This window comes from Rhinichthys klamathensis, unplaced genomic scaffold (genome assembly GCF_029890125.1).
Source record: "Rhinichthys klamathensis goyatoka isolate OS25496 unplaced genomic scaffold, OSU_Roscu_1.1 h1tg000270l_1, whole genome shotgun sequence".
NCBI classification, from domain to species: Eukaryota; Metazoa; Chordata; class Actinopteri; order Cypriniformes; family Leuciscidae; genus Rhinichthys; species Rhinichthys klamathensis.
This window is the reverse complement of record NW_026606790.1, coordinates 1,394,408-1,414,074: the sequence shown is the minus strand read 5'-3', so window position 1 is coordinate 1,414,074 and position 19,667 is coordinate 1,394,408. Positions and strand designations below refer to the sequence as shown.

Here is a 19,667-nt window from a genome sequence, read left to right as displayed (position 1 = left end):
GTAGAAATCCTTTCAGACAACAGGATGTATATATGTGACTGCTTAGAGAACACACAAACACTGGGTGATGCTCTCAGTGATAAAACACAAATCTCTTTTGCCTGTAGGGACTGAAGATGGGTGCTCATTTTGCCACCCATAACTGACTGTGCTTAAAGAGCCACCAAAATCTCAAAACCTCCAAAATCTCAAAACCTCTAACACGGCATGTATGAAAAATTAATCAATACTTCATAGAGAATGGCACCATGCACCAATTGCCACAGACCAGGATCCAATTTGTTGGTATATTACCTTTTTAATTATGCAGTTTTTGAAGTGTATAATTTCTTTTGCCACAAGCATCACAACATGAAACTGCAAAAATATTAAGTGTTCTCAAACAGGTTTCCCAAACACTCCCACTCTCTGCGATTGGTATAGTTAAGCTGATAGCCCTAAACTCACAACATTGAGCCAAAATTTGTATGTGGGCTGGTTCAAACAAACCTAAATATTTTGAAATCTACAGAGTACCTATTTACACTTTATAAGGGAATCAACCTACAGATAGCTTACTTATAGATGTATGTATTAAGCTAGGACAGCATTTGAAAATGTAAAACACTACACACATTGGCGTTAAGCAATGTTTAGAAAACATAGAAAAAGGCAACAAACAATGAGAAAGAAAAGAGAAAGGCAAATCATCTCACATCTAAACAGGCAACTTGTATCTCATCACACTTTATCTACTCATAAATGCACAAGAACAAGCTTGGAAAGTAATTTCAAATACACTAATTTGACTGTTTAACATAGCCATCCATCTCTTGAAGTTTTCAAAGTGCCACACCCTGACTGAACTCTGCGAGCGTCTCTGACTCAGCATCCTGTCCCTTCCTAGCTGGCTCACATCTCACAGTATATCAGGTGGCAGGTTTGCTCAACAGCAACTAGAGGAGCATTTGAACTTTCTTGTCAGAAGCCCTGTCTGTCAACCACAGTGTCACCCAGGACATGACAGCTACTGCACACAAGGGCAGCGCACACTCAACTGCTAGCAAACGGTGACCACTGCAGACCTCCCATGAGATCACGTGTTGCATATCCGCATATACATTTGGGAACATTTCAGCCATCATGTTCTATTACCTCATATGAAAGGACAGTCCTTAACCTCTGCTCAAGGGACCTTTAAGAGACCACTGAACTGGCTGCACATTGAAACCTAGAGTTAAAAATGTGCAGTTATGTTCTCTGTGCAGTCACAGCTGATTAAACACATCTTTAATGTAGCAAAGATTAAACTACCATGGGATTACCAACAGAAACTCACAGGGATGTAAGTTAAAGCAGCGGTACGTTTCATACCCAGGAATTCTGCTTTCGATTTCCATACGGATGGATCAAGCAGCAGAACGGCAAAAAAAGAGGCGGTCTTGGGAAGAGAGAGAGCGCAAGCGTGCCACAAGAATGGACTAATTCAAGCAGACACGGCTGCCCGATCCCCACCCTCCGGTTTGGCCCCTGGTTTTGCAGCTGCTCAGAAAAGCTTTGCTCATCCTTCCAAAACATTCACTGAGATGAGGCTCTTTACATGGCCAACCACTGCAGCATTGTAGATGTATATAGGGTGTGTGGGTGTTGTTATACAACCACAGACATACAGTGTTAACAAGAGAAACAGAGACTCTGGGAGGCAGGAAATCTGTGGGTCATGTTGAACTGAGATTATTTATTTGTCATGCTAGGTTAATTTTATTTGTTTAGTTAAGATCTAACAGTGCTCACATAGGTCAACATGCCTTGAATGCTTTAGACAAAGTCATGAGAAACCAAAATATACCATTTTTGTAGAAAGTGGCAACAAAAAAATCATATTTTTTAAATAATGTATAAATGTATGTTTAGTATAGCATGTCAACTTCCCAAAAGTATTTAATGTCAAATACCCAAATACCCATTGCTGTACCAGGGTACTGGCACTGGCTCACTATACATTGGCTCAAATCTTACTAAAAGGAGTTTGTTCTGTGCACATTTCATTTAGCCAATACACATTCAATTCTTTAATATGCAGCTTATAGTGGCAGATCTGCCAATCTTAGGTGACATCTCCAGTCTGTACCTGTAACAAACAGAAATCTTAGCCTCTGATCCTGCTGTGAAAGCTCAGGCTTCTCTCCCGCTGAGAGCAGGTGGTTTCCATGACAGCTACAGGAGGTCTGGAGGGAGACCGCGTCCTCCCTTAGCCTGTCAGAATGCTGTCACTGCACTGATGTATATACCACAATAAACAAATAAGGCAGTTTAGATACTTGGCATTCAATGATGGAAAAAATGCTCATTAGACAGATTTGATCCTATTAGACAGCTGTTTGTTATTCAGAGCGACTATCTCCGTGACCCCTTGACATGTCATCTCTACAAGTCGCAAAACACGCTTCTCATGAAGCATGCTAATTAACACCCCCAGCTCATCAAAATTATTAGAATGAATCAACTGTTGGACTAGCGCCGTGGTGCTACAGTACTTTGATAGCAGCACAAGGGTTTTGAGCAGCATTATCAAATTAACATAGTTGACATTGAAGGATAAAGATGTTTTTTTCAGGGAATTTTAAAAGCAAATTTGAGCCTTTGCCACCAAGCAGTATGTGGTGCAAGATCAAACATGCTATTCCTGTGCTTTTCCATTAAACACCCAATGGATCTCCACTAAGGAGGTGTTGTGTGGTAGCTTCATTCATACGGACAGTGGGGAGATGCTGGTTAACTTATGTGCCCTTTACACACGTAGTCCATGGCTTTAACAGCTCAACCAGAAGTTTTTGAAAGGTTTCTGTGTCAAAATCCTTTATGAGGGAATATAAATCATTTATTTTTTAAATCATTATGCAAACCTTGCAGGATACGGACAAATCTTTTCAAATGATTAATGATTAAGTACTGTATATTGATTCCAAATTTACTGTAACATGACAAAAGTACTGTGACACATCAGGGTTATGCTTTGAATCTGAATATTGGGGGTGTATTAATCCACCAACAATAATTCCTCAATGTCAGTAATAAATAATAAAATTATTTTTAAAAATATAAAATAATAATAATAACAACAACAATCTAAATAAAATACTTTTTGAATATTTAGCAGTAACATTTTTAAATCAAATCAAAAGTAAAATCAAAAATAAAATAAAATTTAATTTAATTAAATACATTTTTCCTTAAAGGTGGGGTAAGCGATATTTAAAAAACGCTGTTTGAAAGTTGGTCGGACCGACACAACCAGACACAATAACAAACGTGTAGCCAATCAGCATTAGGGGGTGTATGACGATGGATGACAGAGTAGGAGCAAGAGGGAGATTTGAAAAATGACTGTTGAAAGAGAGATGGCTGAGAGAAAAGCTCATAAGACTATAACTGGGAAAAGAAGGGTTATGATCAGGAAAGAGCTTTAGGACCTGCGTTAATATTAGAAAAGCTTTCCAGCGCTGCAGAGAGTTAAGCTAGAAGGCCTGAAAACAGATGCAGAGGTTGCTTTGATTTCGCTCCATACGTGAGTAACAACTACGTGAGTATCTGTTGGCAACTAAAAACTCTTGTTTGTATTTACTCGTGTAAATTTTTTGTGCTTCCTTGTTGTTCGTTCATCATCATCACTTTATTTTTCATGAAGCATTATTTTTTGTGTTCAACACAATCTGCTTGCCTTAGCTCGATTCAAAACGGTAAGCTTGTAATAATGTTTTTAATTCCAGCGGTACTGGTGGATTTCCGTGGGAAATTCGAGCAAGTCTTTGCATCATTACGTCACATCTGTACACATAAAGAAGGAGTCTCGGGTAGTAGGCTATATTGAGTGTGAGGATTTTGTAGGTGGAGATTTATATCCTTTTCTCACAGCACTTGATACAATTAAACTTATCAATTTGATGGCGAATCCAGAAAGGTTCAAACGACAATCACCAGTGACAACTGGAGATTCACCTGTTGTAAAATGCAAAAGACTTCGGAGTGGCTACAGAAAAAAATAAGACTGTAACCGGGCCCATGCGAAAACAAGGATAAATATCGGAAGGGCATTAAATGAATTCACGCAATTCTGATGTTGAACATTAACAAATTGAGAACAAAGTATAATTTGCACAGTTTTACGTGATATGATAAGCGATTGTTAGATTTAATCAGCGCGATTTACTGCAATGATTTTTTCCCCTTAGTTGGTCAGAACCAGAACAAAAGTGGATGTTAGTTAGGGCCTACTTGTTCAGATGACATTTTCCGGTGAAAATTATTATGTTGGTCCTACTTCCAAAAAGAATAATCTGTGATTCTGAATGACAGTTTCCACACCGGCACGGTGACTGACAGCCGCACACTCTCCCAGACATCCCAACCTGCAAAAAGTCATTTCAGGGAGGTAAGTGGGATGTCTGCTCTCCTCAAACATTGGATTCATCCGCGCTGTGCCGTGTCGAGGCACAACTCACGTAAAGTTGATAATTCCGCGAATAACTGCAATTGCAGATTTCGAACAGAGATGGCGACAAAGAGGAAAAACTGCGGACTGCTGCTTTAATTGAAGATTGGTGGGTTCAGAAAACTTGTCTGAAACAAGTTTGAAAAAGAGAAAAGAGACTAGCAAAGGCAAATGTGCTCTTGAGCAACATGATTGGGTGTACTTTGTTGAAAGCATTAAAAGCTTTAGCAAGGACAGGCATTACAGAAAAAAATACTAGGGCTGTCAACGTTAACACGTTAATGCATGCGATTCATTTTTGTCCAGTTTAACGCGTTAAAATATTTAATGCAGCATCCATTAATTTTTGTCATCCTTAGGCTAGCTTTACATTATATGATGCTGCTCTTATTCTTACAAATGCTTTTAAACCATTCAAGTTTAAAGAGAATGCGCTGTGTGTGAATGACCTGTCTATGTGACACACATACACGATGCACAGAAAGACGCGCGCCAGTATCGTGCGCACAGACAGCGCGCCAGAATATAGTTCTCTTTCGCGCTTGAATGAACAATAACACACACAATTATGCCACATGTCCATTTTTTCGAGTATCCTCATTACAACAGTCAGAACAGTCTTAAATGAGTTAAATAAAGTCTTAAATCAACGTAAAGAGTTGTGAGAGAATGAGACGCGTGTGAGATCCGTGTCTCTATCAGCAGCGGCAGGTCTAGCCAATAATTATGTCTGTCAGAAAAGTTAATCAAAGAACAGAGGTAACAGAGAAAATTACTCACTGCTCTTGAGTAAATAACTTTTATAGCTTTGATAAGGATTAGTCTATATTTAATCTATAATGTATGCATTGCAGACTGTTAGATAACTTTATTCAATTTCTGTACCGGTATATTGTTCTGTATATGTTAGACAGGTAGGAATGGCACAGGTAAATATGACATTAATTAAGGTTTATGTGAGGATTGATTAAAGTTCACTTAAATTTTAAGTTATATTTTTTGAAGCATAATAAATGTTAAAAAATTGATAGCTTTCAATTACACTGTAATGTTGAATGGCTATAATTAATTGTTTAAAATGGGGGGGGGGGGGGGGGGTCATTTTCATGGAGACATAGAGCTGTATTAGTATCAGTGATACTGACCTTCATTCATAAAAAGATGCCATTAAACAAGTATTTAAAATATCCTGTCTTTATGTTGTCTCTACATTAATTTGGAGATTAACTGTGAAATTATTACATTATAAAATATATAAACTTAATATAAACCTATAAAAGCTGTGTTTTTTAATTGTGATTAATCGCGATTAACCACAGAAAAAAATTGTGATTAATCGAGTTAATTTTTTTAATCGATTGACATCACTAAAAAATACACAAGAAAACAGCTAGAACAATCTTTAAAGTGTACAGATCAGTGTCAGTTGTGGTTTATGGTGATGGAGTGCAACAGGAGAGAACACATAGTTTCAGACATCATCAGCCATTACATTATGCACTGCGTAGCTTGTGCCGGTACTCACCAAAGTCTTACATACTAATGCCTTGTTCTTCACTTCTCTCTCAAGGATCTGACACCTTTTCCTCCGATCGTTGACCTCTAACTGCTAGAAGGATGAAGAACAAGAACAAAGAGATGTGACCAATAATAACCGATTTAACAGAAAGGATTTAAATAAATATTTTATGACAGAACATTAGAAAGATGATCAGAGTATTGCCATTTAACAAAAATGAATGCATTGAAGCAGCTTCCAGATACTATAAAGGGCCTTAAAGGGATAGTTCACCCAAAAATTAAAATTCAGTCATAATTTGCTCACCCTCATGTTGTTCCAAACCTGTATGAGTTTCTTTCATCTGTTGAAAACAAAAAGATGATATGTTGAAAAATGTTGGTGACCAGACAGTTGACGGTAGCCATTGACTTGTATTGTGACATTGTATTTTTATTCCTACTATGGAAGTCAATGGCTACAGTCAGCTGTCTGTTCCTTACCGACAATCTTTAAAATATCTTCTTTTTAGTTCAACAGATGAAAGAAACTCATACAGGTTTTGAACAACATAAGGGTGAGTAAATGATGGCAGAATTTTCATTTTTGGGTGAACTAACCCTTTAATCAGGGAAGATGCCATATTTACTCTGGTACAAATGAAAAGGTAAGTACAGATGCACCATACATATATCAAATGTTGTACAATTAATGCTTTAAGTCATGTCTAATTGTTTACAATAAAAAGAGTTTGGGAAACCCATTTGAAAACAATCATTAATATGCAAGTGGTGCAAAAATGACTCGCAATTCCAGCTGTGTGTAACTTATAATGCTCATTTAAAGAGTTCCTGAACATCTAGGAATGGTCTGAAACATTTAAGACAATATTAGATGAGCTCTCCTGATGCTCAGCAGATTCATGATTAGAGAATCATAGGCTAATCCCAGTAACTTCATTCAAGGGCAGTAATACTTTAAGAATACTAGAATACTAGTAAGATAGGGCATGTTCCAGAAAGAAAGGTCTTGATGTGTGTGAGAGTGTTCGATGCTTAACGATGGGTGTTTTAAAGCAGTCATGCGTAGCATTCGGGCTCTTGAGACTGGGGCACAGAAGGAACAGCTGGGAGCTCAAACCTAGTGGTGTGGAAGTAACAACCGTTTCATGTGTGTCAACATGTTACACAGCTGAGCTTTGCTAAACTGAGGGCTTTTTCACCCAAACCAACTTCGTTATAACAAGACAATGCCTCCCATTAAATGAGATGAAGCAATAAACGCTGATCATTTATCTGAGCTATTAACACTGAATGGTAAATCCTCACGCTGCTCGACTGGCAAAATGACAGCATCACCTCTGGTAAGTCGGAGAGAGCAGTTAAAGCGCTATGCATTGCGTGCTCATGTGCGTTTTACAGTGGGGGAGGGGACTCTGTAGTTGCTATAGAAACCTACTCATCCAGGTAGCAAGTTAACCGTGAGAACGAGCAGCCTATTTGGCACTCATTCACAATTCGCTGTTAATCGAAACTCACAGGGTGAAGCAAACTCCCTTCACTTGGAAAACAGTCCAAGACTGTGCAAATACAAAATGGATAATGTGTAACAGGAAACCCTGAAAGGAATCACCATGACATGGTACATCTCACCAGGGAGGAAGTGCATCTCTATGGGAAGGAAATCTCGGGTTTCACCTTTCCATCTGCCCTATCATTAAAAGATACCATTATGCCTCCATTACCCACATCAATGGCTTTATCAATTTGTATATGTCTGACGTCTTATACGTTTAAATGGAAATTTTGTAGTCGACTAGTCTAAGAAGACTAGTGAAAAAACGATCTGTATAAGCGATACAATTGAAATAGCCTAGTTAATCTATTAATCAAACAAATCAAATCCCATATTGAATGCTGCTAAAAAAAATTTTTTTTAAATCAATCATATACAAAGTGCTAGCCTTGCATTATGATCACTGTACTTAAGCATTCATTTAATCAACGTTACCCAATAGACATACAGTATACAGTTTAATTCAAAATGTTTCCCCTTTAAACCAGTATCAAATTTCATACCGGTATTGTCCCTCATTACTGGCAGTATAACAAACCTATATGCAAGCTTAATTGTTGACATATGACAATGACAATTTGACATTCTACACAAAACCTTTTTAATTTTCTTCCAAGTCAAAATACTCTTTAACCTTGCTTTAGAGAAAACTAAAGCAGCAAATTCTGAGGTAAAATAAAATTTTGTTTTCAACTCCAGATATACACTTTAAAACGCAACATTAACATGATGGTAATTTGAATATAGCCTTTGTAAAAATATAAAGCAAAACATAAATGTGCAACAAAAACAAAAATGTCGACTAGAAGCAGCAGTATCGTTTAGTCGACTACTTGACTCGAAGGTTAAAGGTAAGAAATGAAAGAAACATCAATCTCAGAGAGCTCAGTGTCAAATGCCGCAGAAAGACTTAATCGTTGCATTCTAGTCTTTCTCATGACACTTACATATGCAGTGATGGAAGCTTCCAACTTTGAACCCCAGAGATATATGCATGGGGTGTGATAATGATGCTACAGTGCTCAGGATGTCAACATGGTGATTGATTTATTCTTGGCTCAGCATCTTGCTGTCCCGAGACTCTTGGTGCCAAGAAGCCTCTGAATTGGTTATCAGTGAATCTGTGTTTTTAGCTTGCTAAGGCTTTGAACAAACCTTTAAAGGGATAGTTCATTCTATTTTGTGAAGAAGAAAAAATTGCCCATATGTTAAAAGTCAGTTGGGTTCAATGTAGTTTTGGACCCCATTGACTTTCATTGTATGGACAAAAACAGTAGATACTAAATATCTAATGATAAACACATTACAGATGTATGATCTGTAGTTGAATATGACATGTAAATATCTTGAGCTTGTGTTAACCACAGATCTTATTTCAGGCATTTACAAAACAACCCATTCTAAAAAACACTGACTTCAGAACGATGGAATCAGAAGAGCAAAAATGCTAACTAGTTTCTAGGTTTTATGACTCTTTCATGTATTATTATTTACTGGCGCGCGTCTTAACTGTCGATACTGGCGCGCGTCTTTCTGTGCATCGTGTATGTGTGTCACATAGACAGGTCATTCACACGCAGCGCATTCTCTTTAAACTTGAATGGTTTAAAAGCATTTGTAAGAATCAGAGCAGCATCATATAATGTAAAGCTAGCCTAAGGATGACAAAAATTAAGACCCCCTATGGTGAAAACGTCTCAGGTTACGACTGTGAACGAGATGCTGCGTCGAGACACTGTGGGAACGCCCCTGCGTGATTGCGTCACGAAGCACGTGTATAATCAGTCCAACGGAGAGACGAGACGTCATAGGCGGGTGACGTCATCGACCAGGAAACTTTAAAAGCACACCTGACAACAGACCACGCTAGCTTCTGATAGGCCGAAGCAAGTCGATCACAGGCATGCAGGGAGTATGGCAGGGCGACGCAGCCTCTCGTTCCCTCTCAGGGAACCAGGGTTACAGTCGTAACCTGAGACGTTCCCTTTCAAGGGAACTTGAGCTGCATCGAGACGCTGTAAGAACACTATACCCACGACGCCATAATAGCAAATGCCTGTTCTGTGTGAAGTCATTGCGCACACTAAGAAGCAAGCACCCTAGACCCCGGAGTGGAGCCTAGATCCAAGTCATAGCCTTTGAGGCAGCTATACTCCTAGTATATTGGTCAGACGCCTCACAGTGCCGCGAAGGAAACGTACTACAGGGTGTCTCCCCAAGGATACACCACTTAAAGGGACGTGGTAAGCAGCTAAGGCTGCCATGTACACCTTTAGGAATGTAGGAACTCCAGCACTTCAACCACAGGGCAGTTAACTGGGTCCAGCTGGTGCTCTCCACACCAGGAATGAACACTTTCCACTTCAAGGTGTAGAGTTTCCTCGTGGATGGAGCTCTGGAGTGGAGGATGGTCTCAACAACCTCATTTGATAGACCTGAACTTATGAGCTGGGCCCCCTCAGAGGCCAAGCCCAAAGTTTCCACAATTCTGGGCCGGGGGAAGGATCAACCCGCTCGACTGAGAGAAAAATTCCCTCCCGAGCAGAATCTCCAGAGGAGAGCCGTCGAGGAGATACTCTAGGTCCGAAAACCATACTCGGGCCTGCCAACGCGGGGCTAATAACAGAAGATGGGCCCCGTTCCGGTGAACTCTCTCCAGAACTCCCTGGAGCAGAGAGATCGGGGGAAATGCCCCAGAGGAGCTGGCTGACTGAGTGAGAACCACAATGGACAGTGTGTGTTCTCTAAGATGCGAAAAGGTCTACTTCTGCTTGACCAAAGTTTTTCATAGGAGCTCCACCACCTCGGGGTGGAGTCTCCATTCCCCAGGCCTCGGCCCCTGCCTCAACAGGATGTCTGCTCCTGGATTATGTAAGAGACCACCGATGTGTTGTCTGTGCAGACAAGCACATGGTGACCTCTGAGGTCTGGCAGGAAGTGCTTGAGATCAAAACACCGCCATAATTTCTCGCTGATTTATGTGCCAAGAAAGTAGATGGTCCTGCCAAAGATCTTTCGCCGAGCGACCACTCATGATCGCCCCCCAACCTGTGAGGGAAGCATCCGTCGATAGCGTACGCGTCGACAAGAAGCCCCCAGCACTGGGCCCTGGGCGAGGAACCAAGGTTTGTTCCACAAGACTAAGGCACGTAGGCATCGCCGCGTGACCTTGATCATGCGAAACGGATTTCCCCTCTGAGAAAACCCCACGGTCCTGAGCCACCACTGCAGGGGTCTCATGTACAGGAGGCCAAAAGTTATTACGTTGGACCATAGACTGTAAAAAAAGATGGACGACGCCCCTTTGCTCTCTTCCATTGGTCAGAAGTGAAGCCGCCAGTATCCCGATATGGCGCTGGCATCTTGGAACTTGAGTTTTCGCAGTAGTGATTTCGGGACCAGACATGCGCAGTAGTGAGCAGGAAGTAAAGCCGCGAAATCAAGGCCCCGCCCTCACTCTCGCAAAAATCAATCGCAAGCACACGCTCCTGCTCTTTTTTAAATTAATTATAGAAATTAATAGATAATTAATAGAATTATTATAGATATTAAATTTAAAGCTCCAATCTCCTCAGTCCTCCGAAGATCCCGAAAAAAAGTCTGTTGGTGCTTCAGTGACTACTTCGTTCAGAGAACCTGTCAATCACAGCTGTCAATCATGACGTCACCACCACCGCATCAAATAACTAACTAAAAACAAACTCATTTTAAAAACAAACACTTGAAATTACATCAGCGTGATAAAACCTACAGTAAATGACAGAAACCATCTTTGGAAAAACGATATTTGAAGTGTAATTTAATTGTTTAGTTGGTCTCACGTGCCGTTGAATAACATAAGGAGGCGGGGTTTATGACCTATACTAGGACCGGCCACCGGGGGGCGATCGAGACGTTTTGGCTTCACTTTTCAGGGCTTGTGCGGCACACTTGCGTTGGACGCAGCTGCCATGAGACCCACCAGTCTCTGAAACTGTTTCGCAGTGAGTGACTGGCCTAGTTTTACCTAGGCCGAAGGGAAGAACCCGATATTGGTACACTTCGCCCCCGAAAGCGAACCTCAGGGACTTCCTCTGATGAGGAAGGATGGCTACATGGAAGGACGCGTCCTTCAATCTATTGTGACAAACCAGTCCTCGGACTGAATCTGTGACACAATCTGTTTAAATGTAAGCATCCATCCTTCTTTGGAACAATGAAGTAACGGCTGCAAACCCCTGACTCCCTACTGGGAGGAGGAACCCTTTCTATAGCCTCCTTTCGCAGAAGAGTCTGTACTTCTTGCTCCATAATAACCAGAGCCTGCTCGGGGTCCACCACGAAGAACCGAACTGAATTCTGAAACCATTTCTATAGTGAGCAGGACCCAACAAGATATATTTGGCAGTAGCTTACACACTGCCAGAAAATCTACTAAGGGGACCAGTCTCTCGAGACTGGCCTCTGGTATTGGTCGAACAGCCATTTCGGTGCCCTGTAACGGCGAACCGGCAGGGAACAACCGAACTTATTGTTCTACGACCCTCCTCGGAGGATCGATTGGGAACGCTGACACCTCGGTGACCTGAAGCGGCAAACCGGCAGGGAACAACCGAACTGGCAGTGCTGCGACCCTTTCTCAGATAGTCGCTTTATCAGGAATGATAACATAACAAGAGCCTGCTCAGGGGTCCACCACGTAGGGAGGACCCCTATAAATATGGGTTGATGAGAACCTAACTGAATTCTGTAACCCTTTTCTATAGTGAGCAGGCCCCAACGAGATATATTTGGCAGTAGCTTCCACGCTGCCAGAAATTCTACTAAGGGGACCAGTCTCTCAAGACTGGCCTCTGGTATTGGTCGAACAGCCACTTCTGTGCCCTGTAATGGCGAACCGGCAGGGAAAACCGAACTGACTGTTCTACGACGCTCCTCGGAGGATCGTTTGGGGACGCTGACAGCTCGGTGCCCTGAAACGGCGAACCGTCAGGGAACAACCGAACTGGCAGCGCTGCGACCCTCCTCAGAGAGTCATCCCCCAGAGGGCACCGAGGAGACACGGATTCTCGAACCCGTCTCTCCCCGGAGGGGGTACCCTCAGAAGCCTGATAGCCTCGGCATCAGGACTTCTTAGTCGAAGCCTTCTTCGAGATAACGACTATCCTCAGATATGTCTTATCCCAAAAAGACTACGGCTGAGACTACTAAAAGGAACCAGCCTCTCGAGACTGGTCTCTAGTATAGCTTGAGCTTGAGAAGCCAATCCGGCATCCTGAAACGGATGACCGGCAGGAAATAACCAAACTGACCCCCCTTCTGCGAGTCAGACACTGAGACTAGAACTCGCTGGAGGGCATCGAAGGGAGATGGGCACCATATAATGAGGTGTTATCCATTTCCCCTATCTACACATTGCCTCAGCAAACGTGAGAAGAGCCATTTTATTATGCAGATATGCAGACCCATAATCTGAGCCATAGATTCTTATTGTAGAGATGCAGGCAAACGCGAGATCCGATCCAGCCCCGTAATCTACGCGCTGCCACGGCACACGCGAGATCCAAGATCGAGTCACAGAATCTTTATTGCAGACCCGTAATCTACGCGCTGCCTCGGCAAACGCGAGATCCGAGCCAAATCTTTATTGACTTTCTTCCCTCGAGAAGAAAGCCAACAAGAGCAGAGCTAAAACTCTCGATAGTGCATTTGTTACACGTCGGGAATTTATGAATAAACACTGTCAGCCCACTTCTACTAGAGCTGACCGTGCATGCTCCACTCCCAAATAAACAACACATGAATCGCATGTGTCCCCACTCGTAATGAAGCGAGGGCAGGGACGAACACGCGATCCAAGGCTGTTCGCTCTCCATACTCCTGTCTAATATATATATATATATATATATATATATATATATACATATATATGCTTGTGGACAAACAACAATAAATAGACAGAGACAAGATCACACAGAGCGCTTGTTGAAGGCACAGAAGCTAGCGCGGTCTGTTGTCAGGTGTGCTTTATAGTTTCCTGGTCGATGACGTCAACCGCCTATGACGTCTTGTCTCTCCATTGGACTGATTATACATGTGCTTCACGACGCAATCACGCAGGGGCGTTCCCACAGCGTCTCGACGCAGCTCGAGTTCCCTTGAAAGGGAATCAACATTTTAAACGTGGTTTATATGTCTATGTGGTGTTTTTAATATGCTTTAAGACAAATCATGCACAAATTCATCAGTCAACACCATTGCTGAGTATATTTTCTCCTTAAAACTGCAGTGTACCAAAGACAGTCTCAAAAACTCCCTACCTCCCTAATTCCTACCATCACAAATATGTAACCAATCCTGTCAACGTGCTATCCTTATTTGTAGGGATGCTGATTTTTAGAAGGCAGCTGTCTGACTCTGCAAACGGGAACATGGTTTGTGTAACATTAGCAACCATTATTAGCGGTTTTGGGTTTGATAATGTAGTCAAGCCAAAAACTCATCATATCAATTACCATGATATGTCAACTTTTACTCAAATTCTGAATTAATTATATATAGCCTAGAAAGGGCGCAAAGACCGTTCTCTTTACAATCACTAAAAATCTGTCACTCATCTCAGTTTGCAATCTCGCAAAGATCCATTATAATCAATAAAGTTGTCTACACGGCACAATGAATCTCTTAATTACATTGTGTCTACACTTTGTTAATGACAGGATTCGCGAGCATTCAGTGCAGTTCAGCGCTGAACTGAACTGAAATTAATTGACAAAATTGATTGGCCACTGAGCTCAAGAGATCAACAAACATGTCTGCTATTGGCTACATTGCTCACCGCTGCAATAATATGTTAACATTTGACATTCTCCAAAACGCAAACACATATACGCACTGTAGCGTTTTCCAAACCTGTTTCGTCAATATGATATTACAGTATCAACTAAGGGTGCTCTTGCTTTTGTTTGAGGGTGTTTAGCACGCTCATGCACCCCCGTAGAACCGGACCTGCCAGTATAATTCTCTCTTCCTCTTCTTCTTTTAAATCAATTTCTTGTTTAAAATGAACAGCTGAAATAAACCAATATTTCCACTTGCCATTGTGTAGCGATTACTACAGTTGGCCGAGTGGATCAGGTAGTCTGAGCTGCTATGAGTGAGTGGAGGCGGGGACTAATTTGCACATTCATGGATCTGCATCAAAGGAAGCAATTACATTCAAGCTATTTTAAGACATGGAGGAATTATTTTCACAAGAAAAAACATTTAAATATGGCATTGTGATTATCAAAGATGAGTTTTAACGGATACAATTATTGACTGCAGGGGGACTTTAACATTTATGTGTATTCTCACTAGAAATGGAGCACTTTGAATCATTATGATGGCAAGATAGCTTGTTAACTGAGTATTAGAGTACTGTCATTTAAGCTTGTCTCCCCACTATCCTAAAAAAAGAAACAGTGATGAATCTGGCTCAGACTCCAGGCATAGAGAACATCCTGACTGACTTTGAATTTACAGTAGCTTAATGTCTTAGGAAGCTCTTTTTTGCATGATAACTCTTGCAAATGTCCTGAAGTAAAGAGCTACTTAATTAAGACAAAGACAGAGGACTTTACATTTCCAAAGCAGGGATGTAGTGGAGGCTAAACGCACGTAAACGCCGTTTACGCACCTCCCAATATTCGGAAATAGCGTTTACCCACCTCCAAAGTGCGTTTATCCACCTCTAAATTGCGTTTATCTAACGTTACCTCTAAATAGCGTTTATCCACCTCTAAATAGCCCGTAGTTCCTAAGACATTTTAAATTAAGCTTATGTCGTTTTAGTTTCATATTGTTCATTATTAGTTTCATAGTTTTTTAAAACTAAGACGAACTCTTTCATATTGCGCTGATTAACTGTCAGTGTTGTTGACTTTTAAGTTACTGACGGACGGTAAAGTTGCGCTGTTGACGCTCGCGCAGCCTCGAGGAGAAATCTACACAAATGAGCGCACACACACACTCAGTTAACCAGTTAACAACATACTGCCTATAAAAAAATCTAAAGTTTTTATATTTTTAACATATGTTAAGCAACCTCAATTATTTTTCCTGAACACCATCACAATTGAAAATGTGACATTTCCTACAACAGTTCAATAAACAGTTAAAATTAAGTCACTTACATTTTAGATGCAATATTGGCTGTTTTCGTTCTGTTTCAGCAGGGGAAAATAGTTCCAAACAAAAATCACAGCAGAACCACGGCGCATCTCACAGGAACACTCAACCTGTTTTCATTACTGAATGATTCAGCATTTTGAACGAATCGATTGAGTCAAAGATTCAATGACCCATTCATAAACATCTGTCTCATTCTTGAATGAATCAGCCGTTTGAACGAATCGTTTGTTTGTTTGAATGAATGAATCAATGACTCACTCATTAAGACGGTCGCCTGCCGCCACCTACTGGCGGTTTAGTGTTATGTTTAAAAGTAGTATCATTCTTTCCAATGTTTCTTATATGTAAATTTAAATAAATTTCATAACATTATTTTACACAATTGTAATTTTTCAGTGTAAATTATTTAATTTGATCAGCCCCTAGGGTAACAGCCCTATAGTGTCTTATTATTCTAAATAATTGAATTTATTGACCAAATTTATGAATTTAAAATGAAAGATGAAGCATACATTTAATAATATTGGGGGAAGGGATGCCCTTTAAAGGTGCAGATATTACAATATGCCGATTTAAATATCAAAGCTGATTGAACACTGATGAGAATAATCAGAATAAATGAGAATATTGTTTCAGAATAAATTAACACACACACCAAAAAAAAAAAAAAAATCCGGATGAGCAATTTTTTTACTCAGACAAGTGAATGACAGATTTACTTGTCCGAAGGCTTAATGTCGAGCAATGTTAGCAATGTCATCAGGTAGGCAGTGGCCCACCTTACCGGGTGACCACATCGTGGTCCACCAGAATTTATAGTTTACCCACCTCTTTTTTTACCACTACACCTCTGTTCCAAAGGGAATATACAATGCAATACTAATGGCGTACATTTAGAAAGACAATTATGGCTCTAGCTCTAAATATGCATGTAATAATATCCACTTTAAAAGGTATAGCGGAATACAAAGACACATTTAACTGAGATAATGTGCTGACTGACATATTTTTGCAAACAGCAAATAATGTATTCATTCACATGACTGTCTGAGTGGATTGAAGGACCATGTCCGTAAGAGGACCAGAAGGAGAACACAGGGCATGGGATATTTTTAAATAAGTCAATAACTATTGAACAGCAAGTGTCACTCAGCTAAGGCACGGGATTTGCTGTAACCATGACAACCGGCAAGATGCAGGGAGGCCACTGGTTGGCTAAAAAGTCTGACCCAGGACAACTTAAAGAAAGAAAAAAAACACAGATCACAGTTTAGAAAATCTCCGACCTGCTGCCTGAATTCATGGAAATGCAGAAAAGTAATTGAATGCATCTAGATGTGCACATTCAAGACAAGAGCAGGTGGCTTTTTAATACATACATGCAGCCCTGATCTGATAACATGCTTCAGAAGAATCAAAACTTGCGTTCTTGCATCATCCTTCATCATGCATCTAAAAGCGTGAAAATACATGATGCATGAACTGGGGTAATACCCAGAGCATGTATACAGAGAGAGAGAGAGAGAGAGAGAGAGAGAGAGAGAGAGAGAGAGAGAGAGAGAGAGAGAGAGAGAGAGAGAGAGAGAGAGAGAGAGAGAGAGAGAGAGAGAGAGAGAGAGAGAGAGAGAGAGAGAGAGAGAGGAGAGAGAGAGAGAGAGAGAGAGAGAGAGAGAGAGAGAGAGAGAGAGAGAGAGAGAGAGAGAGAGAGAGAGAGAGAGAGAGAGTTCATGCATCATGTATTTTCACGCTTTTAGATGCATGATGAAGGATGATGCAAGAACGCAAGTTTTGATTCTAGAGAGAGAGAGAGAGAGAGAGAGAGAGAGAGAGAGAGAGAGAGAGAGAGAGAGAGAGAGAGAGAGAGAGAGAGAGAGAGAGAGAGAGAGAGAGAGAGAGGATTTACTATGCTGCACAGCTCCTCATGCAGAAACACACACTGGAATCCCCACAGCCAAGCTGCAGGCAGAGGAAGGAAAGTGAGAGAAACAGAATTGCAGCAAGAGGAGAAATGAGTAGAGGAAATATTTACCGTCTCAGTTTCCAGTTCCAAAGGCTCTTAAACCTACTCAGAAAATATTCTTTCCTTTCCCTACTGCACTCTTCCTCTCCTCCTCCGTCTTGCTTCCTCTGGGCGTGCAAATGACAGACAGCGGTAACGGCAGCTCTCTCTTTCTCGATCTCCTTCTCTCTTTACAAGGCCTGCTGCATGCTGCAGAAGCAGAGGTACAGTGCTCCCCCACCATACGCTACGGTCTGCCCTCCATCCCCTCCCTGAGTGACTGATGCTGAGTGCGGGTGGAGGAGAGAGGAAGTGGGAGGGGGAGTGATGGAAATAGGCTGTTGAGTGGGCGGCAACTCCTAAAACCATTAACCCCTCCCCACCGGTACCAAACCTCCAAGTAGAACTGAAGCGGACACAGGAAATAGGTGGAGCTAATTAGGAAAAATCTTTAACATGAACCCCACAACCCATCAGTAGGGCTCGACACCAAACAATATATAAATATTATATTATTAGTAATATTCTTCAATTTAATGTTCACTGAATATAAGAAAAAATGTATAATAAAAAAAATTACCCTGATTTAGAGGTAACAACCTCTTTCCTTTGCCGTCTGCTGTAATCTGCACTGCTTTAAGGGAGTCCCACATCTGAGAAACCCTGCAGTCAGACTGATAACTCTTCTTGCGAACATGACTAGGTAAAATGAGGCAGAATGTGGCTTCCGGCTCGCTCTAAGAGTGAGGTTTGTACACCACATAGAAATAGGAGTGTAATAGATATGAAGCATCATACCACAAAGCTTTCAAAGCGCTGATTAAATTGTGGGATTCAACATGTATGGGGGTGGCTTATATAGATTTCCAGTTAAAGGGAATGCATATACATTACAGAAACAGTGAAAATAAGCACCTTAAATAATACAAATATGTAGAGATACAAGGATACTGTCAAAGTGAGCATGAAGTAAATCAACAAGAATGATGCATCTGTCAGCAAATGGTTAAAAAATATATGAAAATAAGGGTTTAAGTGCAGCAGTTTGATTTTTTTATCAAAGATAACAAAAAACTCAGGATATATCACTCGCAACATGAACAGAACAACCATTAAAATATTGAAAAGAATGGACAAATAAGGGGCTGTTTACATGACACCGTTTTCAACTAAAAACAGGTTTTTAAAAAACAGTCTCTGTGTAAACAACAAAAATCTCGTTTGACGTCATGCACATGTGCATTACATGTTCAGTCTATAGTGTTTCTTCGCCATCTAATGGCCTGGCAGCAGGAAAACACAGCGTTTTTAGTTGTTTTCACGGATCCATGTGAATGGGGGTCGTTTTGACAACGGTGTCATCTGTAAGTGGAAAATTCAAAGGAAAAATGTCTCCGTTTTAAGCATATCGTTGTCGTGTAAACGTACCCTAAGGATACAAACTCAGTGCTGTATACACATGGATGAACTAAAGCAGGAAACAAGATAACAAGCAACTTAACTACAGACAGGTGAAGAACATAATTCTGTAACTAAGCAACTGATAATGAGCGGAAACAGAACAGAACCAAAACAACAAGCAAAAACCCACCCAAAACAACTTGTAACAGCATGACACGAAAATAGACCTTAATAAACACAAAGAGCTATAACACATAAACCAAAAACCAGGGTTACTCAAATCTGGTCCTGGAGGGCCACTGCCCTGCAAAGTTTAGCTCCAAGTTCCTAATCAAAGACATCTGAACAAGCTAATCGAGGTCTACAGAGTTACAGGTAAGTGAGTTTGATCAGGGTTTGAGCTAATCTCTGCAGGGCAGTGGCCCTCCAGGGCCGGATTTGAGGAACCCTGCCATAAACTTTAACGCAGAACACAGAACTGAGAAAACAGAAGGCTTAAATGCACAGAGGAAATGTCATTAACAGAACAAGGAACAGGTTAGTCACTAATCAGAAACCATGACAACTAATCA

At 41.0% G+C, this 19,667-nt stretch overlaps 1 protein-coding gene across 1 annotated transcript in view; it reads right to left on the bottom strand.

Moving 5' to 3' along the window:
- The window catches only part of rimbp2a (RIMS binding protein 2a), a 147,834-nt gene that overhangs the window by 41,721 nt on the left and 86,446 nt on the right, over nt 1–19,667 (bottom strand). The window contains exon 3 of the mRNA XM_056268210.1: nt 5,997–6,080. Within this exon, the coding sequence (XP_056124185.1) occupies nt 5,997–6,080 (84 nt within the window). The remainder of the gene's footprint in view (nt 1–5,996; nt 6,081–19,667) is intronic.